The 16,748-nt window shown below is 28.2% G+C and overlaps 2 protein-coding genes and 1 long non-coding RNA gene across 3 annotated transcripts; 2 read left to right on the top strand and 1 right to left on the bottom strand.

Moving 5' to 3' along the window:
* Positions 1-213: 213 nt before the first annotated feature.
* On the bottom strand, positions 214-1,981 carry LOC114423618. Its single transcript, XR_003668874.1, has 2 exons — positions 1,268-1,981; positions 214-573 (listed from the first exon to the last, which is right to left on the bottom strand). It is a non-coding gene; the product is annotated as an uncharacterized LOC114423618 (long non-coding RNA).
* A 7,436-nt stretch (positions 1,982-9,417) lies between these two features.
* LOC114424536 (B3 domain-containing transcription factor VRN1-like) lies at positions 9,418-11,456 on the top strand. Its single transcript, XM_028391395.1, has 4 exons — positions 9,418-9,953; positions 10,392-10,788; positions 10,878-10,975; positions 11,061-11,456. Exons 1-4 carry the CDS (start codon positions 9,834-9,836, stop codon positions 11,310-11,312), a joined length of 867 nt encoding a protein of 288 aa, XP_028247196.1. The 5' UTR covers positions 9,418-9,833; the 3' UTR covers positions 11,313-11,456.
* A 1,287-nt stretch (positions 11,457-12,743) lies between these two features.
* LOC114424237 (B3 domain-containing protein At4g01580-like) lies at positions 12,744-14,387 on the top strand. Its single transcript, XM_028391085.1, has 4 exons — positions 12,744-12,851; positions 13,262-13,661; positions 13,779-13,873; positions 14,139-14,387. The coding sequence occupies exons 1-4, from the start codon at positions 12,744-12,746 to the stop codon at positions 14,385-14,387; spliced, it is 852 nt and encodes a 283-aa protein (XP_028246886.1).
* Positions 14,388-16,748: the final 2,361 nt, after the last annotated feature.

Raw genomic sequence — 16,748 nt, 5'->3', positions numbered from 1 at the left:
TATATATATATATATATATAAGTTTTTCCTCAAGCTGTAAAAACGTACAAAAAGAGTTTTTGATTCCAAGTCCCGTGAATAAAAACTATATTTGTTGGTTAGAAACATTATAAGAAGTTATGTTTTTGAGAGTTAAGTTATTTGGACTCTCAAAATAAATGTCTTCCTTCAACAGTTTGTATTTGGAAAACTTAAATAAAATTGAAAGGCACGTACGTAATGAAGTTCTCATATTTATTGAGTGGCTAAAAGGGCAAGCCTTTGCCTCAGTACAACATTAGAAGATTATTGCAACTGCAAACTGGAAAAGAACACGGAATTTTAAAGCAAAGATGTGACACCACCGAGTTTTAACACAGGAATAGTGTTAAAAAGATGAGGCACCAAATAAAAACTATATATATATATATATAGCAGCATGACATTAATTGCTTCTCCCCTCGATTTGAGTGAAACTTTAGAGTCCAGAAACATATAATTTTCGTCAGCAATTACGAATATATATAGGACATGCTCGTTTTGGTGGCGGATAGCAAGGTATATTCGGGTTCGTTGTACATCCAGTCACCCCTCCTGCATATATATATATCATTAATTAATAATAATATTCATATTTCACATAATTTTTTTGTCAGTGTTTGCATAATATACGAAGCAGGCAGGTTTGATACATGCATGATACATTGATGCATCTATCGACTAATTAATATATAATAAGCTTAAATTTTTTTTTTACTTCTGATAAATACTTAATTTTTATGTTTTTTTTCAATAAATTCTTATTATACGTTAAATTTTTTTATAAAATAATAATTTTATTTATGATTTTTGATATTTTATTTTAGTGTTCAATGAATTAACAAAATTTATTTTAATCTTGACTAAATTATAAATGAATTTTTATCTGAGAATACAAACACAATTCATTAATTTATTAAGGGCAAAAAAATATCAAACACCAAAAATAATTATTATTTTATTAAGAACACAATATAAAATAAAAATTTGTTAAAATGTAAACACAAAAATTAAATATTTATCAAAGATACAAAATATTATTTTTAAACCTTAATAATGTTGGTGTAGCTTTCTTTCATATGGGAGTTTGGTAAGTTTCGAATTGTGATTAATTCATTATAATTTAAAACATAAACAAATTAAACGTGATATACATGCTGCAAATCCTTTTATATAATATATTGATGGAAAGCAAGTTTATTATGAAGATGCTTATGTGATTTGAAGAAGTTGAGAGTAGTGAGTTTACCTTTCTGCAGTAGTTGTCGAGCTAGAGTTGAACTGGGAAGGAAAAAAACAGAGGCCAAGAGTAAGAAGAAAACAATAATAGCCTTCATCGTTTCGGGATATATATCTAATGCTTAGTAGATGTATTTCAATTTTCCTTTTGGATGGATATAAACTATTAAGCATGTTATCATGTATTTATAGTCTCAAATCAATGAAGTGTGCTGCAAAAAAGTCACTAGTTTTATTTTAATTAGTCCCTGAACGTACTGTTTATTGTTTTTAACTAAGTGTGTCTGAATTTTGTTTTTATTCAATTGGGTTGTACAACTTGTATTTGTTTTCTTAGTAAAGATCCAACACGGAACTAAATAAAAAAATAAATACAAATTCAGGAATTTAATTAAAAACAAAAAAAAAGTTTAATGGCCTAATTATAAATTTTGTATTAGTTTAAAGACCCGCAGAGTAAGTAATTATTTACAAATTAAAATTTTTATCTTTTGAAAATAAATTTATCAAAATTTTATATATTTAGAGGCAAAAATAATTATTTATACTAAATTCATTTAGTATTCACATGTGTTCGACTAGATGACTAACTACATGTCTAAGTCAACTAAATTATGGTCAAGTCACCTAAAAAAACAGGACTTGCTTTCTAACTTGCTCACTGACGAGTGACTAGACTTTTGATGATACGGACAAATTTTAGGGTCTTTCCCCGAAATGCAAGCATTTATTTAGGCAGTAAATTAAATTGAGACAAAAATCTATATTTGTTTATTGTTATATATTCAACTTATATAATTTCAACAAAATAATTTTGAAATTTCCATTCTAGTTATTAATTAGGTTATGTCTAACAAAATATTTTAATTAATTTTTAATTTTTTTATCAATTAAAAAGTTTATTTGATTATTTGATCATGAATAAATTTTGTCAGTAACTTCTATTTTTTTTAAATATTAATTGAAGTAAATTTTTTTAAAAATGTTAGTTTTTATCTTCTAATTTTTTACATTTTTTTTACTTTTATTCTTAATATATTTACTGATTTTCTTGTTATATATTTTAAAATAAAATACGGTGTTATTATTTTTTATCATTTTATATTTTTCAGTATATCAACAACAACTAGTTCTATTGAAGACTTCTAGTTTAATAGGTTAATTTTTTAGTTTTTAATTACTAACTAATTTTTTGACTTTCATTTAATTTTTTAATTTTTGATTAACTTTCCAGCTTTTAATTAATTTTTTTAATTAGTTTTATCGAATATAATTTATATGTTGTTTTCAACTATTGCAATTTTATATGCATATGACGAAAAGAAATTTGACAAATAGGAATACCAAAAGAAATATATAACCAATCCAAAAAGACAAAGCCGAAGACTTGATAAAAGAGCTGCAAATCAAAAACATCCATTTTCATGGACAGAAAATCAATATGTTCTTATCCTAAAGGGATTGCTGCAGGTTAATTTATCATACTGTTAATGTCAAATTTAACCTCTGAATAATTGTTGATAATACATTCATGATTATGTAGAAGAACTACAATGGCGAATTGACTACAATAATTGATTCGGTCATGATCTATTGCAGGGCAATACATGATGATTAATTCATTTTTACCTCGATTTTTAAATTACTTAGTAGTTTTTTATCGACGAAGTCTAAAACCATGATACCTTATTTTTATTCATTTATTTTGGTCAGACCTAACTAACATTAATGCACTATCGTATCCAAAAGAAAATATCATCTTTTTGACGAAGACTATCATATCGAATGATAGAATGAATTGGAAAAAAAGAGAAAAAGATAAAGGCAATCAGGATTGGCACTTTAGGATGAATTTGGTTGGGTAGAAGAAAAAAAAGAATGAAAGAGAATTTAAAAGAAATATTTAAATTAAAATAGCATGAAAGAAGTTTAGTATTCACATCAGTGAATAGTAATATTTTTCTTGGCAACCAAACCATTTATTTGGGGAATAAAATTTATTGAGACAAATTTATATTTGTGTGTTGTTAGTGTTGGAATATCTCTTTAGCCTTTAATTTTTATTTTTTATTATTCACGTAAAAGTTAAAATTCACATGTCTAGTCTAGAATAATAATCCAAAAAAGCGTTAAAATTTATAACATATTTGATTAGATAAAAAAATAATCTTAGATTGATTCATGATTTAAGTGTCGACTTTGTAAGATTTTTATATAGTTATGTATTACTAACATTAACAGTGACATTATATTCTTGTTCAATCAAAACATATTTCTTTTTCAAGGAAACCTTCCTAACATATCGTTCATATGGATAGAGGAGAAATTATGTATGACAATATGATATATTGAAAATCATAGTCTTGTTAAAGCATATTAACTTAATAAAATTTTTATTATTTTCTAAATGAATCAATACTAACATATATTCATTTATCATCTAATTTAGTAATCTAAAAAATTCACTTAATTTAATCAAATAATATAAAATTCACTAATAATAAATAACTTATAATTATTTTATAATATTAATCCACGTTAATTAATTATTGAAATAAAAAATTTCAAACATATATAGAAAATGATCAACACTGACGTCGACTTTCTAGTGAAAAAGGATTTTTTAGTGTAAGAGCATTAGAAAGGATTTCTAAGTTTACCCTCAAAAACATATATATTCTGGTTTTAGTGGTTATATATGCATGAAGAAAGAGCACCAATCCGCAGGTTAATTTATGAAACTGTCAATGTCAAATTATTTAACCACTGAATAATTTTTGGTGATAGATTCATGATGATTTGACTACGACAATTGAATCGGTCATTCTATTGCAAGTAATTCATGATAATTATTCTCACAACAAAAAATTTTAAACACTTAATTAATAATTTTTTTTTCTATTTCTTTTTTTCTATTACACTATTACTTATTTTTCTTTTCTCTCTCTTAAGTTATAAACAACTTAAAATTATTCCAGAAACATTTTTCTACCCCATTTCTCTCGGGTTTTAAAGTACTTGTTTGCAACTACTTTTTCACTAAGTCTAAAACTAAGATATCTTTTAAATTTATTTTGGTGGAAACTATAGGATTATATATATATATATATATATCATTAGTAAACTCTAATAAAAACATCTATTGACAAAAATAATGCATTGATCTAGTGGTCATTGGAGCCACAAAAGACTATCAAAGTTTATTATTTTTTGTTAATATTTTTTATGAAATGAATTGATATTTTTTATATATTATAGTCATGGTTTTTAACTACTGGTAGATTTATATTAATTAAGGGTGTTATGTTTACCTTGATGGAATGACCAATTTACAAAAATAAAGGATTAAATGAAATTTTTAAAAGATCATTTAGCCTTTTTCTCATAATAGTGAAGTTGTTTCTTTTGTCTTGATGATGTGTGTTTTTTTATTCTAATTTGTAGGTGTTTTCCAGTTTAAAAACTTGTGTCTTGAAAGCTTTCATTTTATAATTTTATTAATTACGTTCTGTTGATTATTATGATTAACATTGAACCTAAAACTGGCAAAATATGAGTGATGGTGTGTAAAAAAAGATCCATAATTACAGGTATAAAATGAGACAATGAACACAACTAAATGCAAAAGTAAAACAAAAAAAATAGATTCTACATCAATTCTTGCAAAAATTAAGTAGGTGTAACTTTTAACATATCATTTTTGTCAATAAACCAGTGTAGGATGCATCTTAATTCATGAATATGTTCCACACTCTACATCGAATTTGAGAGGAATCAATATTAATTTTCTAGATTCAATATTGATTTTGAATCTGTTAAATATACCTACATTTAATATCGTGTTAAACAACATCAATTTAAATATCGATGTAGTATGCATTCTACAGGATATAAAAAAGGTTACCTACAGTAGAGTTTGAAGAGACTTGCTTTGAAAATAATTGAGTTAAGTGCCTCAAAAGACAGTCAAAGGAGAGGATACATTAATGATATTTAGTCTATTTGAACATAAAAATTTTAAGCATAATATTTGATACTGTACACATTAATTTATATATCTACCTCAATTTTTATCTTTTTAGCATGTATGCATTTCGAAGATACTTGCAACATTAAAGTAAAAAAAAAAAAAAGAAACAAATGTGGTCCCAAAATTATTGTAGAAATTAAACAATAATAATCCTTCCCATTGATTGTTTGAATGAAGAAAAAATGAAGGGAGAGAAGTTTGAAATTTAATTTGAAAGAAAAATAAAGAAAACAAAATCATAAAAATATTAATGTATTTCAAAAAGTCATTCTTTCCTCCTTTTTATCTTCATTTTCTTTTTAACCAAATAAAAAAAGAGCCTAATTATCCATATTGAGTCTTCGCTTCTCCTAACATATTGTTCGTTATAGTATATAAAAAGCATCTTTATGCTATAATGTTTTATTGATAAAAAAGAAAGCATCTTTATCTTTAATTTCAATTAGGACTGGCCCAAAGGCCAAGCCTTTTAACATTACAAGATTATTGAAACTACAAACTGAAAAAGCAAACTTAATTATTATTGAGCCAAACCACACGGAATTCTAAAGCAAAATATAGAGATGATACCACAATGTTTTAACACAACAATTAATAGTGTTAAAAAGATGTGCGTGGATAATTAATGTTCATACATATTATATCTTTGGATATCCTAATTCGATGTTCATCAGCAATGACGTGAATATATAGGGCATCGTCGTGATGGGGCTGATGGCTTGCAGTTTATATAGCCATTGTTACTGCTACAAGTAGCAGGATGATTAGGGTCCCTGGTCTTATTCGTCTCTGCACATATAACAACATGTATACATCATATTAATAATGATGTTCATTTTGCACATAAACAGGATTGACATGTTTATATAAAGATTAGACCCAGAACTAAAAATAAACTTGTGACAAATATCTGACTCAAGTTTAAACTATAAAATATAAAATATTTAGATAAGGTTCAGTCCAATCTAGCTAGTTCATTTTCACTCCTATCTAACATAAAATTAAACATATAAAAATATATTCAAAATTAATTTCTAAATGTAAAATCAAACCCATACTAAAAAAATTTATCTTGTTACGTTGGATACCACTCACACACATTGACTGACTTTGGAGGATACACACAATTTAGGGAAATTTCCTGGAAATGCAGACATTTATTTAAGGAAATAAAATCCATCGAGACTAGATCTATATATATTTGTCTAATTACTCTTGTTGAACTAAATTTCAAAAATATTATTTTAAAATCATCTTCTCATTATCTCGTCTTTAACTAGTGAAATTTTATATGCATGAAGAGGGTCCCTGGTCTTATATTATAACTTTACGTTCAATCATATTTCTAGTTATGCTGGCCAAAAGAGCACCGAAAGGGATATATTAAATTATAAATATCAAATTTAACTCTGAATATATAATTTTTAATCATGCTCAGCAGAACAGCAGTATTGAATTTTGCTATAAATAATAATTAACTCTTTCATACTTCTATTGCAGGGAAATACATAACTATCATAACAGTTAATTTATTCACTCGTGTTTTGAAATATTTGTCTATAAATACTTAAAAAAGAGAGTCCATTTGACGAGGTATAAAACTATTTTTATTTTTATGAAAATTAAGGCTATCATTTATTTTTATAAAACTATTTTTATTTTTATGCAATCAACCCGGTATAATCCAGTCTGAGTCAGCGAGTTTTAACACAATGAGAAAGAATCAGAAAAAAAGGAAGGTTTGAAGATGAGGAAGATGAAACTAACAAGAGCCTGCTACTGCCTTTCGGACTTGTTTCGTATTTCAATTTAAATTTTCAAGGCTAAATTAGATTAGATTAAGACTTTAAAAGATTATTTTAGTATTAAAAGATTCTTCGGGATATTAAAGATTATTTAGACATGTTATAAATTATTAGATTTTTTTTTATAAGAGTTTTATGATAGGTTGAGTTTTAATGAATTTATATAATAAGAATTTAAAGCATTTAAAAAAACTTAATAAATTTAAAAGATTTAAAAGTATTATATGAATTTTTAAAAATATATTTAAAATTATAAAAATTAGTGAAAAAAGCAATAAAAAATATGAGATTAGGATAAAAAAGTAAAATTAATATTTTTAATCTTTTAATAATAAAATTGATTCCAGCTCTAAGTCTTCTAATACTAATCCCTTTCACAATAAGATCTTTTCATTTTCGCTTTTGAATTTAAATAATAGATTTAAAATTATATATTATTTTTTTTTATTTTTTAATTACTATAATTGTTTTATAATCTAATGATATATTTAATTGAGGTGTAATAATAAACATATATAAAAAAAAGAATGTCGAAAGTTGAAAATTTGTAAGATTTGAGTAAAATTATTTAATAAACGTTTTATAATAAAAAGTTAGATGAAATTCAGCTTAAAAAAATAATCTATTGAAATTTATATATTTTTTAATATTAAATTTTTTAAAAGTTATAAAAAATCATAATTAAATACCATTTATTTTGTTACATTGCTTAAAAAATCTTAATTAAATATCACAAAACTTATTAATTTATATCATTTAAAAATCTTAATTAAATACCACAAAAATTAATAATTTATACCATTTAAAAATATTAATTAAATATTACAACACTTTTCATTAAAAAAAATATTTTAAAATTCTAATTCAATACTGTCCTTAATTTTGAAAATGTAGAAATGTGATGGCACCGGTGGACACTGCCCCAATATCCACAGGTTTCAAAATTCCAGCTCTCAATACAATATATTAATATAATATAATAAATATATTTTTTGACCGATTATATAATTAATACTATAATACTACTAATTTAATAATATGCATACAAAAAAAATAAAAAAAGTTATAATCAATAAAAAACCTAAAACGTGTACATATAGAATAATATATGTATGTATTTAATATACTTGAACATAATTTATATATATATATATTAAATAATATAATATATAATCTATTAAATAAGCTTTAATTTATAACAATTATATTTATAGAAAAAAATATATCATTATTATTTCAATTATATAAGTATATAGAAAGAAAATATCAAAATACACATATATAACTTTGATAATTATTACATCATTCTATAACTTTCAATTAAATAATATTTTTTAAAACGCACCGTTGGATTAAAAATTTCTTTCATATATGTCACATATGTAAAATTCCGTACTAATCCAAAATCATTTTTTACCTCTTTCATTTAAATTAAAATCAACATAATATAAATATTTTAAAATATACTAAAATATGTATCATTTGATTATCTTCTTCTTGTTTCTTAATTTTGACAAAATTTGATATAAACGATATTGGTAATAAGCAGATATAATTCAATGATCGGATCAATAAAAATTACATTCTATATCAAGTTATTAAAATGGTGTAATAATTGATAAAACTATACCCATATAATTTGGTCTATTTTCATATATAAAATATTTAATATTATATCAAGTCAAGAAAGTCAATTAATGATTCATTGAGTCAATCCCAATCTAATAGTACTTCGAGTGAGTCATGATATGTCTGAGTATGATAACATGAAGAATATAAAAAGTTTCATATAATAAGTTTGTAGGCTTTTAAAATAATTATATTAAAATAATTCAAACGATAATTTATTATTGAATGATAATGTAAAATTATTTATCTTATCCATGCATAAACTAATATAAAATTCAAATTCATAAAAGATTTAATCAAAATATATATTCGTTATAATCATCTTTTTTTTCTTCTGAATATTAAGGGCTAGAGCCCCAAGAGAATTATAATAATCTTAGTTATTATATTTTACGTATTATTATGAATTAAAAAATAAAATAAAAAATTTAACGACATTTCAACGGAAAAAGAAACATGGGTTGTCACGTGGTATTTGTCTATGTGAAAAAAAAAATCTTTTATAATAATAATAAATTGATATAATTGACAACTGAGAATCGGTGGTTTATTGATTTGATTATACTTATTTAAAAATATTAAAATTTGTAAATGGCTAAAGTTCACTTGATTGATTTGATTATATCCAATTTGCTACATTAAGGGCCAATTCATCTAAGAACCATTATTACTATGAATTAACTGCACAAGGAGTTACATGATTTTGGGGTGCGAAATCCCCACGGATTGTATTTAGTTAGTGGCCACTGCACTTCCACAAAGCAAAAACCAAAAGACTCTACACAAGGGTCCAGAACTCCGATCCAATTGAATACCGATCCAAAACAATTTTCACGAGAAAACTAGATGAATATTCCCTCTAACAACTTCCTTAATAGATTTTCTATTGTCTCATACTTTATGTAAACTCATCCTTCATCCTCTATTTTGATTCTTATGAATAAAAAAGAATATTAAACTCTCCCAATCTTATTAATGATCTTTGAAAAACTTCAATTAGATATAGCTAGCCAGACTCTTCGGTCTTCCCCAGAAAATTTATGTTTCATAATGCAGTTTCCTATATATAGCATCGAAGCCTCATTTCTGTAATTCCTTTTGAGTGCTTTTGGATGCTGGGAATGACTTCAAAACTCAACCATAGAGATGATGGCTCTAATGGGGATAGTGCATCAAAGCCAATCCACTTTTTGAGGATCATGCACCCTGACAATCTTCTGCAAGGAAAGCTAGTAAGCATACGCGGTTCCTTTTTTAATATCATACTCTCTGTTCACCTTACATGCTACTAGTAACTAAATTGTCAAATGAGACAAACAAAGATTGGTTCACTTGGTAAGACTTAGATTCATTTTTCTTCCATTTCTTCTATTTCTTAGCTTTTGAAAAAATAAATCAAATAATAGGAAGTAACATTTATTTTCTCAAAAGTTTAGTAATAGAAGAAATGAATAGGATCCAAAGCCCAACTATGTGGGTTCGAATTTCGCTGTCGATGTGAGAACCTTGTTGGCTCTGGAAGCATCCAATAAAGAGCTCCTACAACCTAAGTTATCTAAATTTTTAGTCAGAAAAAAATAGTAAGCGGGCTTATTGATGCATATAGCCAAAATTAGAATCTGCTAACACATACTTTATACTATATTTACTAATCTTGATCTGCACAACAGAGGCTTCCAGCAGAGTTTGTAAACAAATATGGAAAACACTTATCCAACACAATGTTTCTTAAGCTTCCAAACGGTGCAGAATGGAGAGTAAATTTGGAGAAACGTGATGGTAGAGTTTGGTTTCAAGAAGGTTGGAAAAAGTTTGTGGAGCATCACTCCCTTGCACATGGGCACCTATTGGTTTTCAAATATGATGGAACATTCCATTTTCATGTACTCATCTTTGATCCTAGTGCCAATGAAATAGACTACCCTGTTAACAAAGCAAATCACAAAAGGGTCAGAATTAGTAGTGAAGAAATTCAACCTCCCACGACGTGCAAAACAAGTGGAAATAAGAGGAGTAATTCCAATTTGCAGGACAATGCCTTTCATCAGAAAGTCAGAGACCACAAAGGCATGGTTCTAGATTCCTAATGTATTTATCTAACTGTGTGCTATAAAGAATTTAGTTTTTCTAATGTTTAATAATTTTCCCTCTTTTAGGTAGGTACGAAAGTCCAAGTGAAGGGAAAAGAAACATGGAAGCTGCTGGGAGTATTTCCTTCACAGTGAGAATGAAATCAAGCTCTAAGCAGCACATGGTATGTCCTCAAACTAAGCAAATCATATAATGTTTGTTCAATTTCATGAATTTAATATCTGAGGTGAAAAATGCATATTATGCAGTATCTTCCAAAGGACTCACTGAAGGGATACATCAAAGGTGGTGAACAATATGTCAAGCTTCTGGTTGGGGAGAGATCATGGAGGGTTAAATTGGTCCATTACAAAAATCGATCTTCATGTTTCTTTAGTGCAAATTGGCCAGCTTTTGCAAGGGAAAACGATTTAAAAGAAGGAGATGCTTGCTGGTTCCAACTCCTAAACAGTAGTGATGACATAGTGATGAATGTTACCATTTCTAGAGAGGGACACTAACCTTATGCAGTTCAATTTTTTTTTTTCGTTTAACTTTAATTTTCTTTTGTTGCTATGAAAGCCTTAAGCTACATTGTTTTGGAAAGGGTAATTGTTTTATATATATATATATATATCTAAATGACAAGGCTGTTTTTTTCTTCAGATTACAGAAGAGACTAGAGTATGAACTAATTATAGTGAAATTAAGATAAGCACTACTAGAAATAATGTTATGATTTTCTTTTATTCTAAACGTGCTTTATCATTCTTCATATGCAAGTGGAAATTCTAATCCTTTAAGACATCAAATTGTTCCTTCTCATTTCTTAAAAGCATTGCATGCATTTCACTCTCGTCTGTCTATCCCTTTTCTGAAATACTTGTGTATGCTTGAATTATGGTTTCATCAAGTTGAACATCAACCATTGTGAGAGAGGAGAAGAGTTTATGATAATCGCGCATTGGAAAGTAAGATTTGTCTAGAACAAAAAGGCTCTTAATCTGTCAAGGTGCAGCCAAGAAGTATGTAACATTCAAGTATTTTGTACTTCATTCAAGTGTGTATGCAAGCTTGATTACGTAACATTCTTAACTTGCATAGGGAACATTACGTACTGACTCATTAGTAACATGGTCATGTAATGTCCAACTCCTTGGATTATGTAACCTTACATCTCCTTCAACTAAAAAAAGTTAATTCCCGCAACTCCTCGGCATGTGGCCAATTCTTGCAATTCTTTTAGCACTTCCTCCATTGAGAAAGACGATGTAGTGTAAAGAAAATTATTTATTCACAATGTCTGTAAAGATCTTGCATTCTGCATCATGTATTTCGCAAATAGCCGCTCATACTCCATGACCAAAAAGGGAAAATTCCTAAATTGGTCAAAAATATAATTTAACCTATATTTATCTATATTTTTCCAAATCATGACTTGTGTGATGCATGGATATATTTTTGGAATGGTTATATTTTGACAAAAAATATAATTAAAACATTCAATCAACAACTCATTTTTTTTCCTCTTCCTATCACATAATTTCATCCATACTTGCTACACGAATGATAGATGACTACATGGGAGGATCTCATATTTTTAATGTTTATGAAAATAAATTTCTGAGTCACTATTAAGCTCTTTTTTCATATATTACATTTAATATATTTAATTGATAAATTTTAATTCGTAATTAATGTCACATAGCACTGCAATTTAAATCCCAAAATGCCCTCAATTTTAGGAAATTTTGGAGTTCTTTAGAAAAATATCTTTATTTCTTTGAAAAGATCAATGAGCGTTCAAAAATAATCAAGATGGTGGTTTCTTACTGCAGTTAATTTCCTATAACTCCCATTATGTTTGGCAGTTCTAAATAAAACTTAAAGCTAATACAAATAGCATCAAATTGCTCGTTTATGTTATTTCTGGGTGCTGTTGGACGCTAGGAATGACTTCACAGCTTGACGATGGAGATGGCTCCTACGGTTACAGTGCAACAAAGCCAATCCACTTTTTCAGGATCATGCTCCATGAGAACCTTCTGCAAGGAAATCTAGTAATTATATATGGATCCTTTTTGAAGATCATTTTATTTATCTTACATGCTACTAGTCTAAAAAATAATGCTACATTCTCAACATCCATACAATTGGTAACTAAATTGTCAAATGGGTATTGGGAATTTTATTCACTATAGCACAAATTAGAATATGATAACACATGCTTTATATTTATTAATCTGGATCATTTATATTTTATATGGTTCCTTTTTGAAGATCACACTCTCAATTTATCTTACATGCTACTAGCTAGTCTAAAAAATAATGCTACATTCTAAACATCCATGCAATTCGTAACTAAGCAGTCAAATGGGTATTATGAATTTTACTGATAATATAGCCAAAATTAGAATATGCTAACACATACTTTATATTTTATATTTATTAATCTGGATCTGCACAACAGAGGCTTCCGGAGAAGTTTGTGAGGAAATATGGAAATCACTTATCCAACTCAATGCTTCTTAAGCTTCCAAACGGTGTAGAATGGAAGGTAAATTTGGAGAAACGTGATGGTAGTGTTTGGTTTCAAGAAGGTTGGAAAGACTTTGCAGAGTATTACTCTCTGGCCAATGGGCACCTATTGGGTTTTAGATACGATGGAACATCCCATTTTCATGTATTCATCTGTGATATGAGTACCATGGAAATAGAGTACCCTGTCAACAAAGCAAATCACAAAAGACCAAGCATTAATAGTGAAGAAAGTCAACCACATAAGACACAGAAAACAGATGAAAATATGAACAAGAGTAATTCCAATTTGCAGGACACTGACATTCATAAAGAAGCCAGAGACCACAAAGGCAAGATTCTAGATTCCTAATGTATTTATTTAATTGTCAGATTTTTAGCCACAGAATTAGAAGAATTATTATAAAGAATTTAGCTTTTCTTATGGTTGATAATTTTCCCTCTTTTAGGTAAGGGAAACATGGAAGGGTCATCCATTAGTAACTGTGGAACTCATGAAGCAGCTGGGAATACTTCATTCACCGTGATAATGAAATCAAGCTACGTAAGTAAGCGGATCATGGTATGATTTCAAACTAAGCAATCATATAAGAGAATATAGTGTATACATTTGAGACTCTCATCCAATCAAAATCTACATAAATTTAATGACTTTTATAATACTTACCTTAAAAGTCATGTAAAATATGATTTTCTGACCGATGATAATGTAAAATTATTTACAATCAAAGTACATATAAATTTGGTTTATCATATTTTTGTTCAATCTCGAATCAAAATCTGAGAGGTGAAAAATGCATATCATGCAGTATCTGCCAAAGAGCCCACTGAAGCGCTATACCAAATCTGGTGAACAATATGTCAAGCTTTTGGTTGGGGACAGATCATGGAGGGTTAAAGTGATCTATTGTCGAAATAAAACATTGAGTTACTTTACTGGAGATTGGCTAGTTTTTGCAAAAGAAAATGATTTAAAAGAAGGAGATGCTTGCTTGTTCCAACTTCTAAGCAATGGTGATGGCATCGTGATGAAGGTTTCTATTTCCAGACGGGTTTAAGCCGTAAGAGGACAATAACCTAATGCAGTTCAGTGCTTCTTTTTTTTTAACTCTATTTTTATTTTATTGCTTTGAAAGCTTTAAGCAACATTGTTGGAAATGGTAATTGTTGTTTTCTTTTAAATCACAAGGCTGTTTCTTTCTTCAGATTATGTAGCCAATTGTGAATTGGAGTTCAGCATGAAAAATGGGATTTGACTGAAACAATCATGCTCTTAATCTGTCCTAAGCAAAATGATTATGACGAAACCTATATTAAAACACCTAACAAAATATGATGGTTATTTCATTTTTTTTTATCTCCTATCTCAAGTTCCCAAGGATCCTATTTCTGAGGTTTATTAACTAGACAGTAAAAGATGATACTATAATATTGATTTTGATTAGGAAAAATTAAAATTGGTTAGTAAAAAAAATTGATTTTATTATGTAAAATTGATGCAATATGTTCATTTAACCGTATATTGGGGTTACACATATTAATAATTTGGGATCACACCAATTTGTGTTAACTAATAAATGACAATTAGAAATACATTTACTATTTTTCTTTGAATTTTATTTTAAATTTTGAGTTTTTAATACACTTAGAATTACTAAAAGATATTGTCTCTTTTTCTTTTTTTTTTGGGGGGGGGGGGGGGATTTTGACTTATTTTTACTACTTTATATGATAAATAAATAAAGATAAAGTTAAGTATAATGCATTGTCCTAATTCATGAGAATGCCTTTAATTAAGTCTGCCAATATTCATGTGTTGCCCTATCTTCCTCCACACCGGGCTCTACCTCTTGGGTGATAGGGTGGCCGGGTGGGGTTGGTAGTCTTGCAATGTCCATTTCCCGGAGCCTCTGGAGGAAGCTTCCGGTGGGTGGCAGGCAGAGCTCCAGGGGGAACACATTGGCCCTCTTGTGGAGGAATCTGAGTAAACTTCAATTCCAAATAAAAAAAGCTGCCATAAGCAGCATAGGCATATCCAAACTAACTACATCATATTACTAAGTAGATTAATCGTATTAACTACTATAATAACAAACAGGGTATAAAAAAAATGTTACCTTCCATTCTTCCTAACCATTGTATCAGCATCCACGTGTCATACCCTGTTTGTTATCTGATCTCGCACCTAGAAAGTTGCAGCACAAGAATATGTTACACAAAATATGTATGTAAACAAAGGTCATTCACCAATGATAACTATCAAACCCATTCAAAGTCATCTTTTTTCCCAAGGCACAACATAATCAAACCAAATCATTCAAATTGTAATGGATAAATCCTTCAAGTTCCAATAACCAAACCACAAACTATTATTTGTCTAGCTAACTTATGAGGAAACTTCTTAAGAGAAACTCTAGTAATCTAGTATACTGAAATCCCTAAACTCATTCAACAAAACTGTTTCAGAAAAATTCCATAAACTTTCAATTTCAAACCTCACAATCTTCCAAAAATCAAATGGTAACAACTGGGAAAACCAGATTGTTGCTGAACTCAATCAATCATGTAGGAGATTACGACTCTCACAAGCAACCAAATAGCAATGAGAAGCAACCACATACCTAAATAAATCCCAAAAACAAAATCAATCAAAAGCTACTCAATTGTGGCATAAATACCTGATAGAGGCAGTAGAAGACATGGCTAAGAAATGCAGTGAAAGAAGTGAGCAACAATGATTATGCATTCTTCAACCTGACAATGGCAACCATGGATTCATCAAGTGCCACTCTCATTTGTGGTGAGACTGGACATTAGTTGAAAATTGTAATTTCAAAGTTGATAAATGTATTTTTCTCCAAACAATTTACACAACAACCTCACATAAAGTTGGAAAGATTGATGCACTTGGAATCAGCTTCAAAATAATCTCTTTTAGAGCCTCTTCAAAAGCTATAAGCTGATATATAATTTTTTTCCAAATGCAATTTTTGAATAATAACAACACTTGATCTAGTAGAAGCTCTTATGAGCTTGTATCCAAGCAGGTTCAAAGACCAGCTAAGTGAAAAGCAAAAAAGAGGATCTATTGTAAGAGCTTCTGATCAACATGCTTGTTCAAAAGTGCCAACCCTTAGAACGCCAATATTTTCTTGCATTTTCAGGGGAACAGGCATGTTTGAAGCAAGCAACCTGTTACTTAGTTTACTATACACTAGCTTGTTTGGGCAAAACCCCTTGTGCAAAGCCTCCTCCATAACAAGAACAAAATTTTCCAGTTGTCCCACATTGCAAAGACCACTGATGATGTACTCATAAACTTCCAAATCTGAAATGGAAACACTATCTTATGGGGAGACACTTTGTTATCGAGACTGATCAAAGGAGTTTGAAATTCCTGACAGACCAGAGGCTCTTTA

The sequence above is a fragment of the Glycine soja genome, chromosome 8 (assembly GCF_004193775.1).
Source record: "Glycine soja cultivar W05 chromosome 8, ASM419377v2, whole genome shotgun sequence".
Taxonomy (NCBI): Eukaryota; Viridiplantae; Streptophyta; class Magnoliopsida; order Fabales; family Fabaceae; genus Glycine; species Glycine soja.
The sequence above is the reverse complement of the archived record's forward strand: the minus strand, read 5'-3'. Positions and strand labels throughout refer to the sequence as shown.